The sequence below is a fragment of the Phoenix dactylifera genome, chromosome 11 (assembly GCF_051530095.1).
Source record: "Phoenix dactylifera cultivar Ajwa chromosome 11, Ajwa_hap1_PhDact_Kaust_v1.1, whole genome shotgun sequence".
Taxonomy (NCBI): Eukaryota; Viridiplantae; Streptophyta; class Magnoliopsida; order Arecales; family Arecaceae; genus Phoenix; species Phoenix dactylifera.
In genome coordinates, this window is record NC_143200.1 from 14,984,222 (window position 1) to 15,002,414 (window position 18,193).

General features: G+C 36.5%; 1 protein-coding gene and 1 non-coding gene across 3 annotated transcripts; both read left to right on the forward strand.

Annotated features, from left to right (window-relative positions):
* The first annotated feature begins 1,416 nt into the window (after nucleotides 1–1,416).
* On the forward strand, nucleotides 1,417–8,721 carry LOC103695893 (uncharacterized). 2 transcript variants are annotated; one of them, XR_602316.5, is made up of 4 exons: nucleotides 1,417–1,642; nucleotides 5,424–5,703; nucleotides 6,863–6,937; nucleotides 8,493–8,721. XR_602316.5 is itself a non-coding variant. In XM_008777338.4 (3 exons), exons 1-2 carry the CDS (start codon nucleotides 1,567–1,569, stop codon nucleotides 5,663–5,665), a joined length of 318 nt encoding a protein of 105 aa, XP_008775560.2. In that variant the 5' UTR covers nucleotides 1,417–1,566; the 3' UTR covers nucleotides 5,666–5,703; nucleotides 6,863–7,163. The 2 variants fall into 2 exon arrangements, 1 of the variants encoding a protein (XP_008775560.2); XM_008777338.4 differs by lacking the exon at nucleotides 8,493–8,721 and having other exon boundaries at nucleotides 6,863–7,163.
* Nucleotides 8,722–9,895: 1,174 nt separating this feature from the next.
* TRNAY-GUA (transfer RNA tyrosine (anticodon GUA)) lies at nucleotides 9,896–9,988 on the forward strand. The gene is made up of 2 exons: nucleotides 9,896–9,932; nucleotides 9,953–9,988. It is a non-coding gene; the product is annotated as a tRNA-Tyr (tRNA).
* Nucleotides 9,989–18,193: the final 8,205 nt, after the last annotated feature.

The window sequence follows — 18,193 nt, forward strand, 5'->3', positions numbered from 1 at the left end:
TTTCAATCTCTTCATTGATTAAAGTTTGCTGCCAGAGCCTCTATCATGTTTTAAAAGAGCAAATACTCTTTTCATATGCAAGACCTCCTAGGACAAATTTCTAGAGGACAATGATGTAAGGCTACCGATTGCCAGAAATTAATCTGCTTGACATAGATGTTTTTGTAAAGTTAATCTTGTATTAATAGTTCCTATAAGGATCAAGAAACTCTACATTTGGTGTATGTGCCTGCAGTTACGAGGCATTTCTTTTTTGTACTGCATTCAAGCAAAAAATTTGGTTCTCTTCTGCTGTTGTTGTATATAACCACATTAGCACTTTAAACCCTACATTTAAATGGCCACACACCTGTATGGTAGTGCTCAAAGCCTCAAAGGCTGCACTTGGTTCAAGAATAAGACAAATAAAAATAATAAAAATGATGTTTGTGTGAATCATTATATCATGAGCTTGAAATTTTTTATTCAATCTTATTTTTTGAATAATTCTTTATTAATAAGTATTTTTTTCATTCTTAAATAAATTTTTAAAGTATTTTATTTTTATTAAATAAATGGCGTTTCTTAGGGAGCTCGCCTTGGCCCTCCAAATACATTGGGCCGCCTTGAGGCCAAGAATCCATGGCGAGCCTTGCCAACGTCTATCTCAGCACCCCTTCCTCCCCTCCGCCTCCATCTGTAGCCGCTCCGCCGCTGGCGGCAGTGGTGGCACCGCCCTGAGGCTGGCTCCACGGATCCAGGCCAAGATCCACGAGATCTTCGTGCTGCTATTGGGCTCGACGATGACCGAAGGAAAGATCGTGTCTTAGGTGAAAGCCAAGGGCCAGAGCGTCGTCGTCGAGTCCGACAAGGCCGACAAGGACGCCGAGACCTTCTATGATGGATATCTCGCCGCCATCATGGTCGAGGGGACGGCGCCGCCGGCTCTGCCATCACCCTCCTCGTCGAGACCCAGGACGAGATCCCCCTCAACAAATCATAGGCGGCCACCGTCGACCCCGCCGTCGCTCGTCCGGCCGCTGAAACCCCAGCACCACCATCTCCTATGGAGACTTTCCCAGAAGCCTTATCCTCTTCTCCTTCTCCGAAGTTCTCCCCCTGTTGCTGCTTCTTCGGCGGAGGGCTGGGTTCGGTAAGGGGAGCACTTCGTTTTTTTCGTCCTCCTTACGCGCAGTTGGACATTCTTGTCACGTGACGTAGGATCTAATTCCTCCTAAACCGCTGCCCAGTCTGTGGACTAGGTCCACCGTGGACCTAACCAGCTGTCGTCCGCGCCTTCGAGCCAGTTGTCTAAGCTGTCTTTCGCACCAGCCCACCGAACAACCGTCCGATTCATCCACTCCTCAATTAATCAATCGGCCTACAAGCTGAGAAAATTTATTCTGAAGATATAACGTGAGAAAGCTACAACCCGAAATCTAAAATTTCCGTTCGCCTCTCTCTCTCTCTCTCTCTCTCTCTCTCTCTCTCTCGCTCGCTCTCTGAACCGCTTCTCTTCTCTACAAGACTTCGAAAGTAACAGGAACCGACCCAGCGCGACGGAGAAGGGGAGAGAGAGGGAGAGAGATGAGTAGAGACGTACGTGGAAGATCCTACCGACGATTCCTCCTCCTCGTCGCGATACATCTCCAATTCATTTCAGGTTTGCGATTCTTCTTCGATCCGGTATCAACAATTCGCAGGAAAGATCTAAAATTTCAAATATTCTCGATTCCTCTCGTGCTAGATCTCAAAGTGACTAGATCTCTAGGAGAACGTCTCTGTGTTTTTGCCTCAAATTCTGCTTTCTTTCGCAATTTATGGATCGGATAGACATCTTTTACCCAAATTTTTGATCTCCGGATGTGTGCCGATTTTGCATTAAATTCTATGCAGGCGATTTTTTTTTTACTTAAAATTATGTGGGTTTTGGTTTCTAGGGCTTGTCGATAACAACTTGTTTTAATTTTTCCCTCGCGTCTTGTATGTCTATAATCTATTTCAATATCGAAATTTGTCTGATATGTTCCGCTTATAGAATTCTAGGGGTTAATGCAGTAGGATTCGGTGACGTTGCAGGAGTTGAATCACTTCTTTTCAGAGTTGGGAAGCATATAGGTGGAGGAATTTCAATATGATTTATGATCCGGAACCAATGTCCGTGTATAGTGATAGTTGGGGTATTTGTGGAGGCGGTTATTCCTGGATATATAACAAGTTGTTTCCTTTTTGCTGTTTAATTACCAGTGTATTGGTATTTAGTTGTTTGTGGATGCTGTCTCTCGAGGCTGGGTCAAGCCTGTGTGCCTCTCTCGAATTTCATATTACGTGGTTGGGCATTTCCTTTTGGGATGATAATGACTTCTTTACTGGATGTATTAGCTTAGTCAAATCTAAGAACTTCTCGTGAGAATTTTTAGGTTGGTTTGGCCAGCTGGGATGCCCTATGGCCTGGTTTGGTGTTATCTTCTAACTCAGTGATCGGCCTATTATTTCTTAAAATGTATTTACATGTCATTTTTCAGCTATACTTAGCCTCCCTGTCTAAAACTCAGTGGGTATAAAACTTGACTAGGCTTACAATGCAAAAATTGCTTTCTGGTGCAATTATGGTTATCTGAAAAACTTTACACCAAAATGAAAGAAAAATCATTTAAATGGGGACATTTGGTCTTCTCACCTGTGCCTTAATGCTGTATTTCACTATTTCTCAGGACTCTGAAAAAATTATTTCTTGTCGAGTCTTGGGCTAAAGCAAAAGTTGTGGGAAACTGTCGTAACTGTAGTAGTGGCAGTTATCTGCTCCTCATGTGTCCTAGCTGGTGCAAACCCAGGCCTTCATACTTCATTGTTAGCACCCTTGCTACGTGAAAGAGAATACTTACTGTTAATCTGAACCACTGGTTTGGAAGGAAGAATTTGGAGGTAATCTTTAACAAAGGATAACAAGAGGAACGATATGTTGATGTGCAGTCTGCTAAAGGCAGCTCAATCATTAGGGAAAAATTTTTGCTCAACAGCTGCAAAATAAGCAATATCTTACTTACCTAAACCGGGAGTAGACGGGGTAGCGGATTCATGTATATGGGTGGGGTAGTTTAGCTTTAAAAATTTAGGGCATGAAATAACTGGGAAGTGTTTGTATTATGTAATCAAAGATTTTTTTTCCTCCCTTTGGGTAAATCAGTGAAATCTCCCACTTTAATTCATTTGACCTACTCTGTTATAATTGGCACTTTTGGCAGTGCGACTCCACCCTTGAGCTCAACTCTACTTAGTCTTTTTTCTTTAAAAAATGTTTTTCCTTTTCATAGCGACTTTTCTTTGTGTTATTTTCAGCTCTTTAACATGGTAATTCCTTCGAGGGAACCTGCTATGGGTGTTCCAGACGTTTGTGAGTCACAGGCATCACATGCGTGCAGTGTAATATTTTGTAAAATAAACAAACTAAGACCTAGTCAAGAGAGCAGGGCAAAAAGTTGCCACAAGTCTGTCCAAAATTAAATCAAAGATATCCAATAGTGAGTAAAATAAATTTCTTCGTTTATGCAACTCCAAAGTCACAGCCCAAAAAACGTATTAGAGGTAGTGACAAAACATTAAGAACTAAGTGACTGAAGCAGGTGCACAGCCAAAGGAAAAAAATTTCGGTGCACAGATCAAAATATTTAACTATGTTTTTGATCTCTATAGATTTCTTCCTCTTTCTTTCCTCTTCTTGATCTGAGGATTTGCAGTTATTTGTAAACCTAGCTCAATCATATGCTAGTTGCTGAATTGTTCGTGGCTGCTTAAGCTTTTTCTAATTTTTAAAAGATGAAAGAGCTGGAGAACCTGATTCGTGATGAGATTTAACTGCTGTTCTTCAAGGTTTGAATGCACCATTATGATCATTAAAATTATCTATTATGACCTACTATTTTAGAAGGAAGTCTAGTGGTTTCTGTATATCGGTACATTTTTTGTAAAGAGATTATCTTTCACATCCTTTTTTCCCTAAATTCTTGGGATCACTACTTTATGATTTGGTTATACAGTTAACAATTTTGAAATTTTGGTGACTTTTCAATCACTTAGATTCTGTTTAGACTTGTTTCAACACCTTATTTTTAAGTTAAACTCAAATTATGTTGATGACATAGGATAGTTCCTAAAAAAGATGGCAGCATATAATAGCTTAGTCAAAAGGATCTAGTAAGGTTGATGGGGATTTAAAATGCACTAGACTTAATTATGGCCCTACTTTCGTTAAGTTCAGATCTGAGATTAATTAGAAGTGGACTAGCTAGGTTGAACTTTTAAGGAAATTAGCTCGTAATTGACTAGATTCCTACTAGTGCTTTGGAATGTATGGTTAGAATTTGCCTTAAAGCTGTTTAGATGAGAGAATAACTGAATTCTAGTGCTTGCTGCAAGTTTCTGGAAAATTGTGAGATTTTGTTTTGAAATATGAAGTTTGATTAGGTGATGAGTAAAATATGTAGATCATAGGGGAGATGCAAAGGGTTAAATTTTTAGGTTTGATCAAAGTAAAAGGTCTTGACTGCAGATCAAAAGGAAAAGAGCATCGCACAGAATAAAAAAGTGGGGTTGAAGGAATATAAGAATAACAAATTATTATGTGACACAGTCCATACCTAAAAAATGCTCTTGGGGGTTCAAGTTGCATAATTCTAATATGTGGCATCACACAAACATGAATTTTTTTCTCAGAGATAGAATACCTGCAATTGCACTAAACCTCCCCATAAAATCTAATTAAGTGATGAAGCGATACTCTGCTCTTATAGGTTGGGGTCCTATTCCTGACCTTTATTCAAGCTAAGAAATTTTGTAACAAGAAAAGTGAAGCATCGAAAGATTGTAAAACTACTGGAATTCCCTTCTTTTCCTAAACGCCAAGACTTAAAAAGAAATTTGCTGAAGTTTCACATGAGATTGATAGTTGCAAAGGTTGCTAACAAATCTGTTAAGATGTTCCCATGCGATCTGTGATCACAGATCAAAATTTTACATTTCAAAAAAAAAATATGTGTAGTATTGTCTGAAACTTGTATTCCAGAGTCAACCAGAATCAAATGGGGCAAACTAAATTAGGGAAAAGGTCTAAACAAAGTTGAAAATTGTTCTTGCTTCCCATGTTGGTTCAGCAGGTCAGAAATGGAATAGTGTTGGACGTTGTGTTCAATGTTGAGTGGTTTTAGCTTTGATATGAACTAGAAAGCTTGTCTATGCTTGAGTTTATTTGTCTTGTTATCTATGTACTGAATATGGACATATGCTACAAGTGAAACCTCTATGCTTAAATTGCTACAGAGTCTATTTTAGGCCAAGGTTTATGCTGCAGACCTAATTTTTATTTATTTATTTATTTTGGATGGTGAATATGTTTACAGTTATAAAACTAGTTTAGTCAACTTCTAAAAGTTTTCATTTCTTTGCAGGTCTAGGTGATGATCCATCAACTTCGAAGGATGCAACAAAAGCTGATGCCCATTCTAATTCTAGTAGCAAGACAGGACGTGAGATACTTTATATATGTCTTGGAGTGGCTGGATTTGTGATATTTTCTATTTTCCTTTTCAAGTATTGGCAGAAAAAAAAGAGGGAAGAGCAACATGCACGCCTGCTAAGGCTGTTTGAAGAGGATGATGATCTTGAGCTCGAACTTGGTCTTCGGGATTGAGAACTTAATTATCAATTGATTGTACTTTTATGGGTGAGGTAATTTTTTGAAATCTACATTTGGTTGCGACTTATTAGAGTTATCATCGGGATTATAACTGGACATGACTGGAATTTATGATGTAATTCTTTTTCTCTGCCTCAAAAACTAGTTGAAATTGCGTATGTTTCATATTTAGAAAAGTCATTTTTGCTTGTGGTTATTTAGAAACTAACCCCATTATCAACCATAACATGTACTCACATATGAAAATGACTTCACCATGCTAGGAATGAACAGGCTTCTTTTGTTTAATTTATTTTAATGTTGATATCATACAATTAGGATAAATTCAGTTTGAAGTGGAAGGAAATGAACTTGACAGATAAATGAAAAATAATACTTGAGCTTAGACTCTTCTTGGGCCTGCTATGTAGCCGACTGCTCCCTCAATTTTCGTTAGAGTTTATCACAAACTAGCTGGAGTGATATGAAAGCAACTCACCGTTACGCATCTCAATTTCTTTCAGAATTCTACTTTTACTAATCATCAATTCTGACTTGAAACCCAAAATCAAAACTCCATTGGATATTATCGCTTGGTTGTCATTTTTGCATCTCATTCGTTTCTCCTTATCTAAACATTTCTTTCTTGAGAAAGACCTATTTGGACAATTGTTCACCAATCTGTCCATTCAATCTCCTTCATGCTTTCCAATACCAAAGTCTTCCTCCTTGCAAAGTTTTAGGATAATATCTAGCCTTCTAGTATCTAGGACTCTTTTAGAGACTAAATTTCCTAGAATGGACAAGGTTAGTTTCACTATTATGCTGAATTTTTTGTCCGATGCAAACAATTGTTTTCTGTACCCTGTTATTTTGCTGACACTGACTCATGCACCTTTATTGCAAAAGTACATACACATGAAATTTGTCATGATAACATTCACATTAATCCTTTTGGGTTACTTGGTTCTGTAGATGTATATGTAACACTAGAAGGATATAGGTAAGTTGAAATTATGGTGCTTGTTTAGGAACTTGAACAGATATCATGTATTATTCTTTCCCATGATTAATGTGAAGAGGAGAAATATCGTCTTCAAGAAAGTTGTTTATAGAATCTTTCTACCTGACATATTGCAATTACTTCTTTTCTTATCCTTTATTTTATTTCTATCATGGTGATTGCTAATACGTTGTTTAAATTACTTCCAGGTCTCGGTCTCCATTCATGACAATGTTCTCCATTGTCAGTGATTGTAAGAATTTTGTTGAATCTGAATGTTTAAGGTACATGAAGATGAGACCAGATGTATTTCATTTCTCTGTAGTTAATATAATGATGCAATGGATTAGGAATTCTTCCAGTAAATGGGAATTCCCTTCTTATTTCATTCAGAAAATTGATCTGGATTTGTACAATGTATGAGTAATTTTCATAGTATACTGTGTCCAACTGATACATGTTCAATGTATATGTATATTTTATATAAATGAGTTTGTTTCCATTTATTCATGATATGAGGACAAGCTTTTATTAAGCCAATTGTGTTTCTCTGAGTTTATTTTTCATATTGCATTGATGAATTTTAAAATGACAAAATATCTCACAATGTATAAATGATGATTAGTAACTTTCAAGGAGGCAACCAGGAAGGTTTAGGCAAGACCAATATATAAAGCAAAATGCTTCAGGCAAGAGGGCCATTCTCAAGAAGTAGAGAGTGCACCTTGTCTGGAAGCATTAACCAGAAGGCTCCACTGGGTTAAGGAGAGTAATTTTCTTGAATAGGATGACATTATATTTAACATTCATGAGCATCTCAACACTCTTTGCCTCATGACTAGATGCTAAAATTATAAAGCTTTTTGACTGCAAGGTAGAAGAGAATTTGAAAGAGGGACCTGTGTAAGAGTTGTTTTGTTGTAGGAGTTGATTTGTGTTCAGACTCCACAAGAAAGATCTTAAATGGAGACTATAGCACATCAAAATTGATTAAAGGTGTTATTTTTTTGTAGACAATTAAATACTCTGACATGTTATGGCTTCAAATATTATCATTATCCCCATATTTATACATTAGTAAGTCTCAGATAATTTGCTCATGCCTGTCGTCATTATTTGCCTGCATAAGAGAATCGAGAAATAAGATAGAACATGGCTGAACTTGGCACCAGATCCTGCTTTTTCCTTCTGCCCTTCAAATATGAATGAAACAAAATACTGCTCATCAGTTAAATCCTTTTCCTGTGTGCAATGCAAATAATTAGCTTTTATTTCCTCTTTTATTTTTTGATTGTTTCAATAAATGTTCAATGCTACTACATTTTCCAAGTATTGTTTTTACCTTATTTACATTCATCCTATGCTAGCAAGACTACTAAGCTGGTTCAGTCATCTTTAGACTTTGTCATGAACTGTTACGAAAATTGTAAAACATATTGGTTGATCTTATATGGAACTCTTAACGAAAGAATGATTGGTCCATGTAACTTCATCACGGCATAGCCTCTTGCAATGACATTTGTCTTCAGCACATTATCATGGTAGTCTATAACAGGATTTAAAAAACAAATATGACCATATATATATGAAATTAATGTGGAATTAGTTCATCGACGAAGAAGCAAAATTTCATTCCTCCAGCTAGGAATCTCTAAATATCTGAGATATCTAACAACTTGGGGAAAACATTGTACAGGAGACCTCAATTCTACAGCCATACACAGTGATGATTGCAAATTATGCCTAAATATTTTTTTCGCTAAGTGCTATTCATTTCTAATGAATCAAGACAGGATCTAAGCCTGTGAATGACTTAGTTCACTTATCTATTTTATGCAGGCAGCGATGTCACATATGGTACTTATATCTCTGTGCTTCCGGTTATCAAAGTATTCAGCTTTCTCGAAGCAATATTGTACATTTATGTAAAAGAAAGTGAAAAAATAAATGTGTCTACTCAATTCTTTAAGCAACAAAACTTTTTTTCATTTATTATTAGATAAACATTTCAACTTGTCTAATGCATTCCATGTCCAGTGATATGAAAGATCCAAATAATTTTAAACAAGCCTTCTTTTTTTTTTTAAGCTGAGACTATTATAGGTACTATTTAGATTTTTTCTGAGCATCCAACCAAGACTACAAGGCTACAGGAACGAGAGCCTGTTCCGAGCATCCAGAGCTATAATTGCTGCAGGTGTCTCTAGCTTAAAACTTGGAAACCTGCCTCTTGGAGAATTGGACTCGCTGAAAAACAGAAATTGCAAAACACAAAATGTTTCATAGTAATCAATTACGGTGAATGAGTTATTCTCAAAAAAAGAAAGAAAGAAAGAAAGAAAAAATATTGGTCCAAAGACTGATGCTGTTGATGGAGGAAGAACGAGGGGGGCCAATAATACTAGCTGAAATTTCTCCAGAAAAGAAAATCAAGTTCCACTCATGGTACTTCTCTTTTAGAAACAAAATGAAAAGTTTACTTCCACATGAGAATTCAATTTGAAAAGCCCTCATAATATCCATAAGTTTCAGAGCCCTTGTTGCCCTAAACCTTATACTATCCATAAGGGCACGAACCCAAATATACACTGATTACAGATTCCACCAAGTATATTACCACGCAGAGGAATCCATAACTACTAATGTCTGATCTAAAGGCTCTATGTTTCCATACAGTTAAACATAAATAAAAAAGTATATAATACTGTCTCTAACACCAACTACCGCTTAGCAATTGACAGACATGCCTTGGTCTTTCCCTTCTAATCTAGACACAAAACTCAAATTGAACTCAAGTCCTTTGCGAAAATTCTAAAAGCCCTCCATGAGCCTGTAATTCTCAGCATTGAAGCTCTGTTCCGTAGAACCCCCAATGGTTAGAAAGAAATATCACATGCCTTTAAAAACCAAACCCTAATGCTCAATCGAACCAAGACTCCTCTCACGGCAAGCATTAAGGAGAATGGTACTATCATATAGACCGAAGTTTTGTTGATGAGTGCTAATATATGCAAATCTCTAACATTATAACATAAAAAAATCTTACATGCTTAGGGGTAGCTATAGACATTATATGCTAAACAATCTCTACTGCAAGATTCAATGAAGAATAACCATTTGTTCTGCTTAAGAACCTAACTATTACCGTGTCATAGAAGTCGATAAGTTGTTCCCAAGTGGCAGTGTAGCAATACTGGACTGATATGTTATAAGATAGCACATTAGAGCAGGTATCACGTGTTCCGACCTTAGCTCAGTTGGTAGAGCGGAGGACTGTAGTTAGTATCAGCCTATCAGTAATCCTTAGGTCGCTGGTTCGAATCCGGCAGGTCGGATATTTTTAAATTTCATGATGATGGTGGTCGCACCATGGGTATTTTTTTTAAAAAATATTTCTTTGCGATGATTTCTTAATTTTTTTTTACAAAATTCGAATTCTTTGCAATCATATTTTTTGCATGATGTTTGTTCTAATTGTGTTCTAATTATTCAATTCCTTTTCCATAACGCATTTGCCATTAGGAATGTTTTTCTAAAACATGTAACTTCTCCTATATTTATTTTGGTTATTTATCAAAAATTAAATATTTCAATCTAAGATACATTTTTAAATTTTATGATGATAGTGGTCATACCTTGGATGAATATAATAAAACACGTAGCAAAAGAAAAATTATGCGAAAGAGCAACATGAGGAGTCTAAGAAATTTTTCTTTTATAGAAAAATTATGCGAAAGAGCAAGAATTCTCCATAAAAAAAAATATTTCCCTCTTTAGTCTAGAAGATGAGGAGCTAACATCGTTGATATCTATTATACTTGTTAGGCATTTGTCTTTGTGAAGCTATTTCTTTAAAAGATGTTGTAATTGGCTCGAGGATTTAAGAAGGCTTTGGAATAGGAATGGCTTAAATATATATAGGTATATGTTGTAATTCAAATTTGGCCCAAGGGTGACCACGCCGGTGGAGCCGAGGGGGCCGCCAGTGGTGGAAGGGGAAGACGGGAGCCACTTCCTGCACTACGGTCGCGGACCTGCACAAAGCCTCACCGGTGTTTCCAAACATGCCTATATAAAGGCATGCCCTATATTTTGTTTTTAGAGTGAATTTAATTCGAGTTTGAGTGAATTAAGGAATTAAGCATTTGGCTTGTTTTTTTTCTTTTGGGTATTCTGTATCTCTAGACTCTTTTCTTTGGGTAGTGAGCATGTTCTTGCTTTGTATCTCAGAAAGATTGTCTGTAAGTGATGATTACTAGAACTTTATATTTCTAGGATGGATTCCTTTGGGTGGTGAGTTTTCTTTTTCATCAAACTCTATATTCCTTGGGTGGATTCCTTTGGGTGGTGAGTTTTTATCTATCCATTGTTCTTGTTCTTGGGGATTTTGGGTTTACCTCTATTATCAAATTGTTAGTTGGTGTTGGAGTGTTCGTTGTTGGCTTTTTTCTTTATTTTTTTCGGCATCAGATTTGGTAGCAGAGCGTCCCAAGTTGTCATGCCTACTCAAGGTCGTGGTCGGAGAGAATAAGAAGTTGAGGGACCAAACCGCGAGCGGGATCTTTGTGATGCTGCAAATGAAGAACTGCGGGGAGAAGTGCAACAGCTTCAACAAAATTTGGCATGTCTTCAAAGACATAATATTCCAAATCATGAATCAGAGGAAGCAGATTCACATGATAAGGAAGAGGAGACCAATCCTTTTCATCGTGATCATAGCCCAACATCGAATCGTTCTCAAAGGAGTCGCGAGTTTCAACGAGAGTTCGACATCAAAGTTGATATTCCTGATTTTGAAGGAACGGTGCATCTTGATGAGTTCGTTGATTGGTTGCATACGGTGGAGCGCGTCTTTGAATACAAAGATGTACCAGAAGATCGCAAGATAAAAATTGCAGCCATCAAGTTGAAGAAACATATCTCTATTTGGCGGGAGCAACTTAAGAAGCAGAGGGCACGTAAAGTAAAAAGGCGAATTGTGACATGAAAAAAGATGAAAAATGTGTTGAGATAGAAATTTCTTCCAAATAATTATAGGCCAGATGCTTTTCTCAAATTTTATAATTTTAAGCAAAAAAAATTATCTGTGGAAGATTATACTGCTGAGTGTGAGTATCTCATGTTGCGGTGTGATGTTGCCGAGGAGCAAACCATAGCCTGTTATCTTGGCAGGTTACGTGGTGAAATTTGTGATGTGGTACAATTGCAACCTTATTGAATTTTTAACGATGTATGCAAGCTTACAGCTAAGGTTGAGAAGCAATTGAAGGAGCATCGTAGGGGATTTTTTCGCTCTACAAGTCGTGACACTCTTTTTAATCGGAAAAGTGCTGGACCTTCCAAGGCTAATTCCACCAAGGCATCCTTATCAAAAATTTCTTCTAAAGTAAAAAATTCAGCAGCTAGTTCTAGTCGTTCCCTACCTCCTACCGGTCATCGATGCTTCAAATGCCAAGGTATAGGCCATATTGCATCTGATTGTTCTAACTGTAAAATTATTTCTCTTGTGGAGGAAGATGAAGGTGAACCCAAAGATTTGGGTGAACTAACATATGATGAGGAGGTAGAAGAAGAAAAAGTAGTTTATGCCGATCAAAAAGAACCTCTGGTTGTTTGTAGGAGTTTGAGCGCAGCATATGTAGAAGATGACTTGTCATGGCAAAGTCTGTGATGTGATCATTGATGGAGGAAGCTGTGAGAATGTCGTGGCAGCAACAATGGTGGAGAAATTGAAGCTCAAAATGAAAGATCATCCTCAACCATACAAGCTTTCTTGGCTTTGCAAGGGTAATGAGGTAAAAGTTCACAAGCATTGCCTTGTTCAATTTTCTATTGGCAAGAAATATTCCGATGAGTTGCTTTGTGATGTTATACCTATGGATGATGTCACTTATTACTTGGTCGTCCATAGCAATATGATAGAAAGGTGATACGTGATGGGTTCAAAAATACGTATTCCTTTGTGAATGATGGGTGAAGATTGTGTTAGGGCCGACTAAAATAGAGAGCAGTCCCAAGCCTTCTAAAGGGGAGGAAAATAATCTTTTGTCCAAAACTGAAGTTGAAAAAGCCGTAGTAGAATCTCGTAGAACCTATGCCCTTGTTGTTCTAGAGGAGAATGAGGAGAAGCGTGAGTTGCCTCCTATCATGAATACTTTTCTCCATGAATTTTCTGACATTGTTCCTGATAAAATTCCACCTGGACTACCACCTATGAAAGACATACAACATTGCATTGATTTCATACCCGGTGTTAGTCTCCCAAACAAGGTAGCATATGGGATGAATCCTAAGGAGCAAGAAGAGTTACAAAGGCAAGTAGATGAGTTGATTACTAAGGCATTAATGATGAAAAGCATGAGCCCTTGTGTAGTTCTAGTTCTTCTAGTGCCTAAAAAGGATGGTTCTTGGCGTATGTGCATTGATAGTAGATAGTGAACAAGATCATAATCAAGTACCGGTTTCCAATTCCAATCTTGATGACCTACTTAATCAATTGCATGGTGCTTCTATATTTTCTAAGATCTTCTTAGAAGCAGTTATCATCAGATCCGAATGAGGCTGGGAGATGAGAGGAAGGGACGGATTGTATGAATGGATAGTTATGCCATTCGGATTGTCGAATGCTCCGAGCACTTTTATGTGCCTTATGAATCATGTGTTTGAACCTTTTATTTGTTGTGGTTTAATTTGACGATATTTTAGTGTACAGTAAGCATATTGATCAACACTTGATGCATCTTCGTCAACTTTTTGAGAAGCTTCGGAAGCAAAAGTTATATGCGAACTTGAAGAAGTGTCACTTTTGCACTACTAGCCTCATCTTTCTAGGCTTTGTGGTCTCAAGTGATGGAATCAAGATGGATCTAAGTAAGGTGGAGGCGATTACAAGTTGGCCTGTTCCGAAGTCTATTCATGATATTCGAAGTTTTCATGGGTTAGCTTCATTTTATCATCGATTTATGAAAAATCTTAGTACTATTATTTCTTCTATCACTGATTGCTTGAAAGGAGGAGTCTTTAAGAGGACTGAAGAAGCACAGAAGAGTTTTGAGATTTTGAAGGGGAAGGTAACTAAAGCTCCTATATTAGTATTGCGGAATTTCGAAAGCATATTTGAAGTAGATTGTGATGCTTCTAATATGGGCATTGGTGCTGCCGTTAGTTAAGAAGGTAAGCCTACTGCCTATTTCAGCGAGAAGTTGAGTGAGTCTCGGATGCGATATTCTACTTATGACAAGAAATTCTATACTATCGTGCGAGCTGTGGATCACTGGAGCCATTATCTTTTACCCAAAGAATTTGTCTTCTTTTCTGATCATGAAACACTGAAGTGCATCAATAGGCAACACAAATTGAACCGACGACATGCTCAGTGGGTGAAATTTTTGCAGACCAATTCATTCACCATTAAGCATAAGTCCGAACTTCAGAATAAGATGGTCGACACACTAAGTCGAAGATATTCCTTACTGTCTACTATGTAAGTGAAGGTCTTAGGCTTTAAAGTTCTCAAGGAGCTATATCAAGATGATCCGTATTCAGTTACTATTCTAACTGAATGCATGAAAGGGCCATTTAATCATTTTATGTTGCAGGATGGATTTCTTTTTAAAGACAATAGATCATGCATTCCTCAATGCTCAATGCGGGAGGCAATTATTCTAGAAGCTCATGGAAGTGGCCTAGCTGGACATTTTGGGTGAGACAAATTTTTTTCGTTGATGGCGTCTCATTTCTACTGGCCTAGAATGGAGCGAGACATTATGAGGCACTTAGAGCGATGCAAGACTTGTCATATAGCCAAGAGTCATGGGCAAAATATAGGCTTGTATACCCCATTACCAGTTCCAAATTCACCATGGGAGGAAGTTAGCATTGACGTTGTGATGGGGCTACTGCGGTCACAAAGGAATAAGGATTTTATCATGGTCGTTGTTGATCGTTTTTCGAAGATGGCGTATTTTATTCCATGTAGCAAGATTGTGGATGCTTCACATGTAGCTGACTTGTACTTTCAGAAGATTGTGCGACTTCATGGCGTGCCAAAAATGATTGTCTCGGATCAAGATACCAAGTTCATGAGTCACTTTTGGCGCACTTTATGGAGAAAGCTTGGAACGAAGTTACTTTTTAACACGTCACATCATCCTCAAACTGATGGCTGAACTGAAGTTGTTAGCCGAAGCTTGGAAAATCTATTGAGGAGTCTTGTGGGTAAAAACATTCGTCCGTGGGATCTTTGGTTAACTCAAGCAGAGTTTGCCTACAACCATTTCACAAGCCAAACTACTAGTTGCAGTCCTTTTGAAGCAGTGTATGGCCTTAATCCAATTAGCCCTTTGGATTTGTCTCCTATTCCATCAACACAATAATTTAGCGGAGATGCCGATGAGCGAGCCAAGGCTATTAAGAAGATACATAAGCAGATTAGAGAGAAGATTATCAAGCAAAACGAGAAGCATCGTGCTAGTGCCAATACGTGTCGTAAGCCGACGGCTTTCAAAGAAGAAGATTTGGTATGGATTCATCTTCAGAAGGAGCGTTTTCCAATAGGGAAGTATGGAAAGCTGATGCGTCGAGCTGATAGTCCATTCAAGGTGTTGCAACGTATTGGGAAGAATGCTTATAAGATTGAACTTTCAGGAGACTATGGTGTTTTAGCTACATTCAATGTATCTGACTTGTCCCCTTATCATGGAGATGAAGATGAGGATGGGCCAGACTCGAGGACAAGTCTTTTTCAATTGGGGGAGCATGACATGGGTGCGCAAGAAGAGTTTTTTCAATCAGGAGAGCCAAAAAGAAATTTTGTCTATGGCAATTTTGACACGGGTGCTTAAGGAGGGTCCCTTTCAACCTGGAGAGCCAAAAAGAAATTCTTTCTATGACAATTTATTTTTGGTTTATGCCAAAACAAAGGCAAATTTTAGAATGCCTAAATATGGTTTTTTCCTTTTTCTTCATGTTTATGACTTTTATAGAATGGCAATATATGGTGTTTTTCTTTCTTATGGGATGTCTACTTAGGGAACACCTATTTATGGTATTTTGTCTTTCTTCCTAAGTTTAGAATTATTTGGAATTGCTTAAAAAGCATTCTAAACGTGCTTATATAAAAGCATGCCCTATGTTTTACTTTTAGAGTGAATTTAATTCGAGTTTGAGTGAATTAAGGAATTAAGCCTTTGGCTTGTTTTTCTTGTTTTGGGTGTTGTGTATCTCTAGGCTTTTTTCTTTGGGTGGTAAGCGTATTCCTGCTATGTATCTCAGAAAGATTGTCTATGAGTGGTGATCACTAGAACTCTGTATTCCTAGGGTGGATTTCTTTGGGTGGTGAGTTTTCTTTTTTCATCAAACTCTATATTCCTTGGGTGGATTCCTTTTATCTATCCATTAGTCTTGTTCTTAGAAATTTTGGATTTACCACTATTATCAAATTTCCGGTTGGTGTTGGAGTGTTTGTTGTTGTCTTTTTTCTCTATTTTTTTCTGTTATCATCTACTTAAATTCGATCAAGTTTATATTGAATAAAAAGGATCCTATATTGATGATCCAAGTCCTTGGATGAGATCTAGTATCTCTAAATTTCTTACAACAAAAAATCATATGATTTAGAGATCCTTAACCTATGCATCAAGTGATCAATATATATATAATTTAACTTTATTTATACTATCTGATTTTTTGACCACTTGATGCATTTATTAGAGAACTCCAAATTATATAATTTTTGGTATATAAATAATTTAGAAGTAGTAGATCATATCAAATAGCTCAAATCTTAGATATGGGATCTTTATTATTGATATAGACTTGACCAAATCGAAGTGGAGATTCACTCAAGTGCAGCCAAGTCTAGCTCTCTTTCTTTATATTTATATATATATTTGTGTATATATATATAATATATATATATCTATATGCATGCTTGTATGTTTGTATGTATTACATTATCATCCTTTTCAAAATTATCATAAAAGTAATTATTCCAAGCCATACTTTAAAAGGCATATCCAATGATAGATACCTTTATCCTCAAATAGGTACATTATAGTTTTTATAAAAATTCTGACTATTGACTCCATTAATATTAAAGGATCCATACCAAAGCTATTACAAATAAGTAAAATATTTTGCATCATCATATTTAAGAATATCAATTAGCAAGCATTTGTATGGAGCGCTCAAGATACTAGCTATGCTATACTATAAGTGCAAATTGAACCAATATATTTATCAATTTTCTATCAAACTATTTATTAATCATTCAAGCAAAAATTATTTTAAAATATTTTATGGTAAATATCTATTTAGAAATATCATGTCCAATTCCTTAACTATCTCTCTTGCACTTTTTTTTCATAGGCCTTATATTTTTTTCAAACTTTTTTCTTTCTTATAGGACTTGTTCGAGCAATCAAGAAATATTTTCTTTGCTATAAAACTCTATTTAAAACTACCGACAAATCTCACATCTTTGGATTGCTAAATTTGCATTTTGTGTTGCTCATATACTAGTGTGTATGAATTATTGGCTCTTTATTATCTTGGTCAATATAAATTGATAATCTCAAGATATGAATTAATATGTATTATATTATCTGATACGGTTGATCTCATCTTTTAAATGTATTTTTGGTTTTTTAGTTACTAAATATTAAATCAAACAATAGGTAGTCTCTCTTTTATGATAATGTCTAATATTTTGATAAGATGGCTAAAAATCACATGAGATATGTAGATATCTTGATAATTTAAAACTATTTTCCATCTTAATGAAGATAAATTGGTGCATTGGTTTATCTTGGCTAGAAATCAACATTGAGTGAATTTGGGTTGGTATCCCTTGAACTGTCAATATAGTTGGACCAGTGCCCCAATCAGAACAATGCAATACCAGTCTTGCAAGTTGGAATCAAAATGCAAGGAGTTGTATTAGTGTCCTATCATCTAGATCCAAAACTCCCAGGAATTGAAATTAAAAGCAAAATCCAAAATGCTCTATGTAAATCAACACTTCCATGGTATTGATGTGGTCTTTAATAATCTCATAGAAATATCTATTCAGATATTTAAATGCATATCCAGACATGCCTATCTATCTCCAATGTCCATGTTTGAAACCATAAAATGCTCAAATCATATAAATAAAGTTTTTGTCACCTAATATAGTTAATTTAACTTAATAAGCAACCACATTTAAGAAGATCAGAAATTTGGCATGTATAATTGAAAGTTTACTGAGAGGGGCGTGCACACATGACCATGACAAATGATTTGATAAAAATAACAAGAAGAAAATGAAGAAATTTTCTAATCATTACTAAGAATTATGGTAAGCATTAAGATAAAAGGGTAAGAAAACACATGAAAGAGGGAAAATGATCAACTCTCTTGTGGCAAGTATGAAAGGATTTAGCCCCTCAGAATGGGAGAAAAGCTTGTCCACCTGGTCACCTCAACAATCCTAATCTTTAATTATTTTACATGGTTAAAAGAACAAAGAAATCAAAAAGAGAGGATGGCCACAGGCCATT

What these genes read in the sequence shown, in the direction of transcription:
- LOC103695893 (XM_008777338.4), top strand. Translation starts at nt 1,567, where the DNA reads ATGAGTAGAGACGTACGTGGAAGATCCTACCGACGATTCCTCCTCCTC. An exon ending in ACATCTCCAATTCATTTCAG is followed by an intron (nt 1,643 to 5,423) that starts GTTTGCGATTCT and finishes ATTTCTTTGCAG; the next exon opens with GTCTAGGTGATGATCCATCA.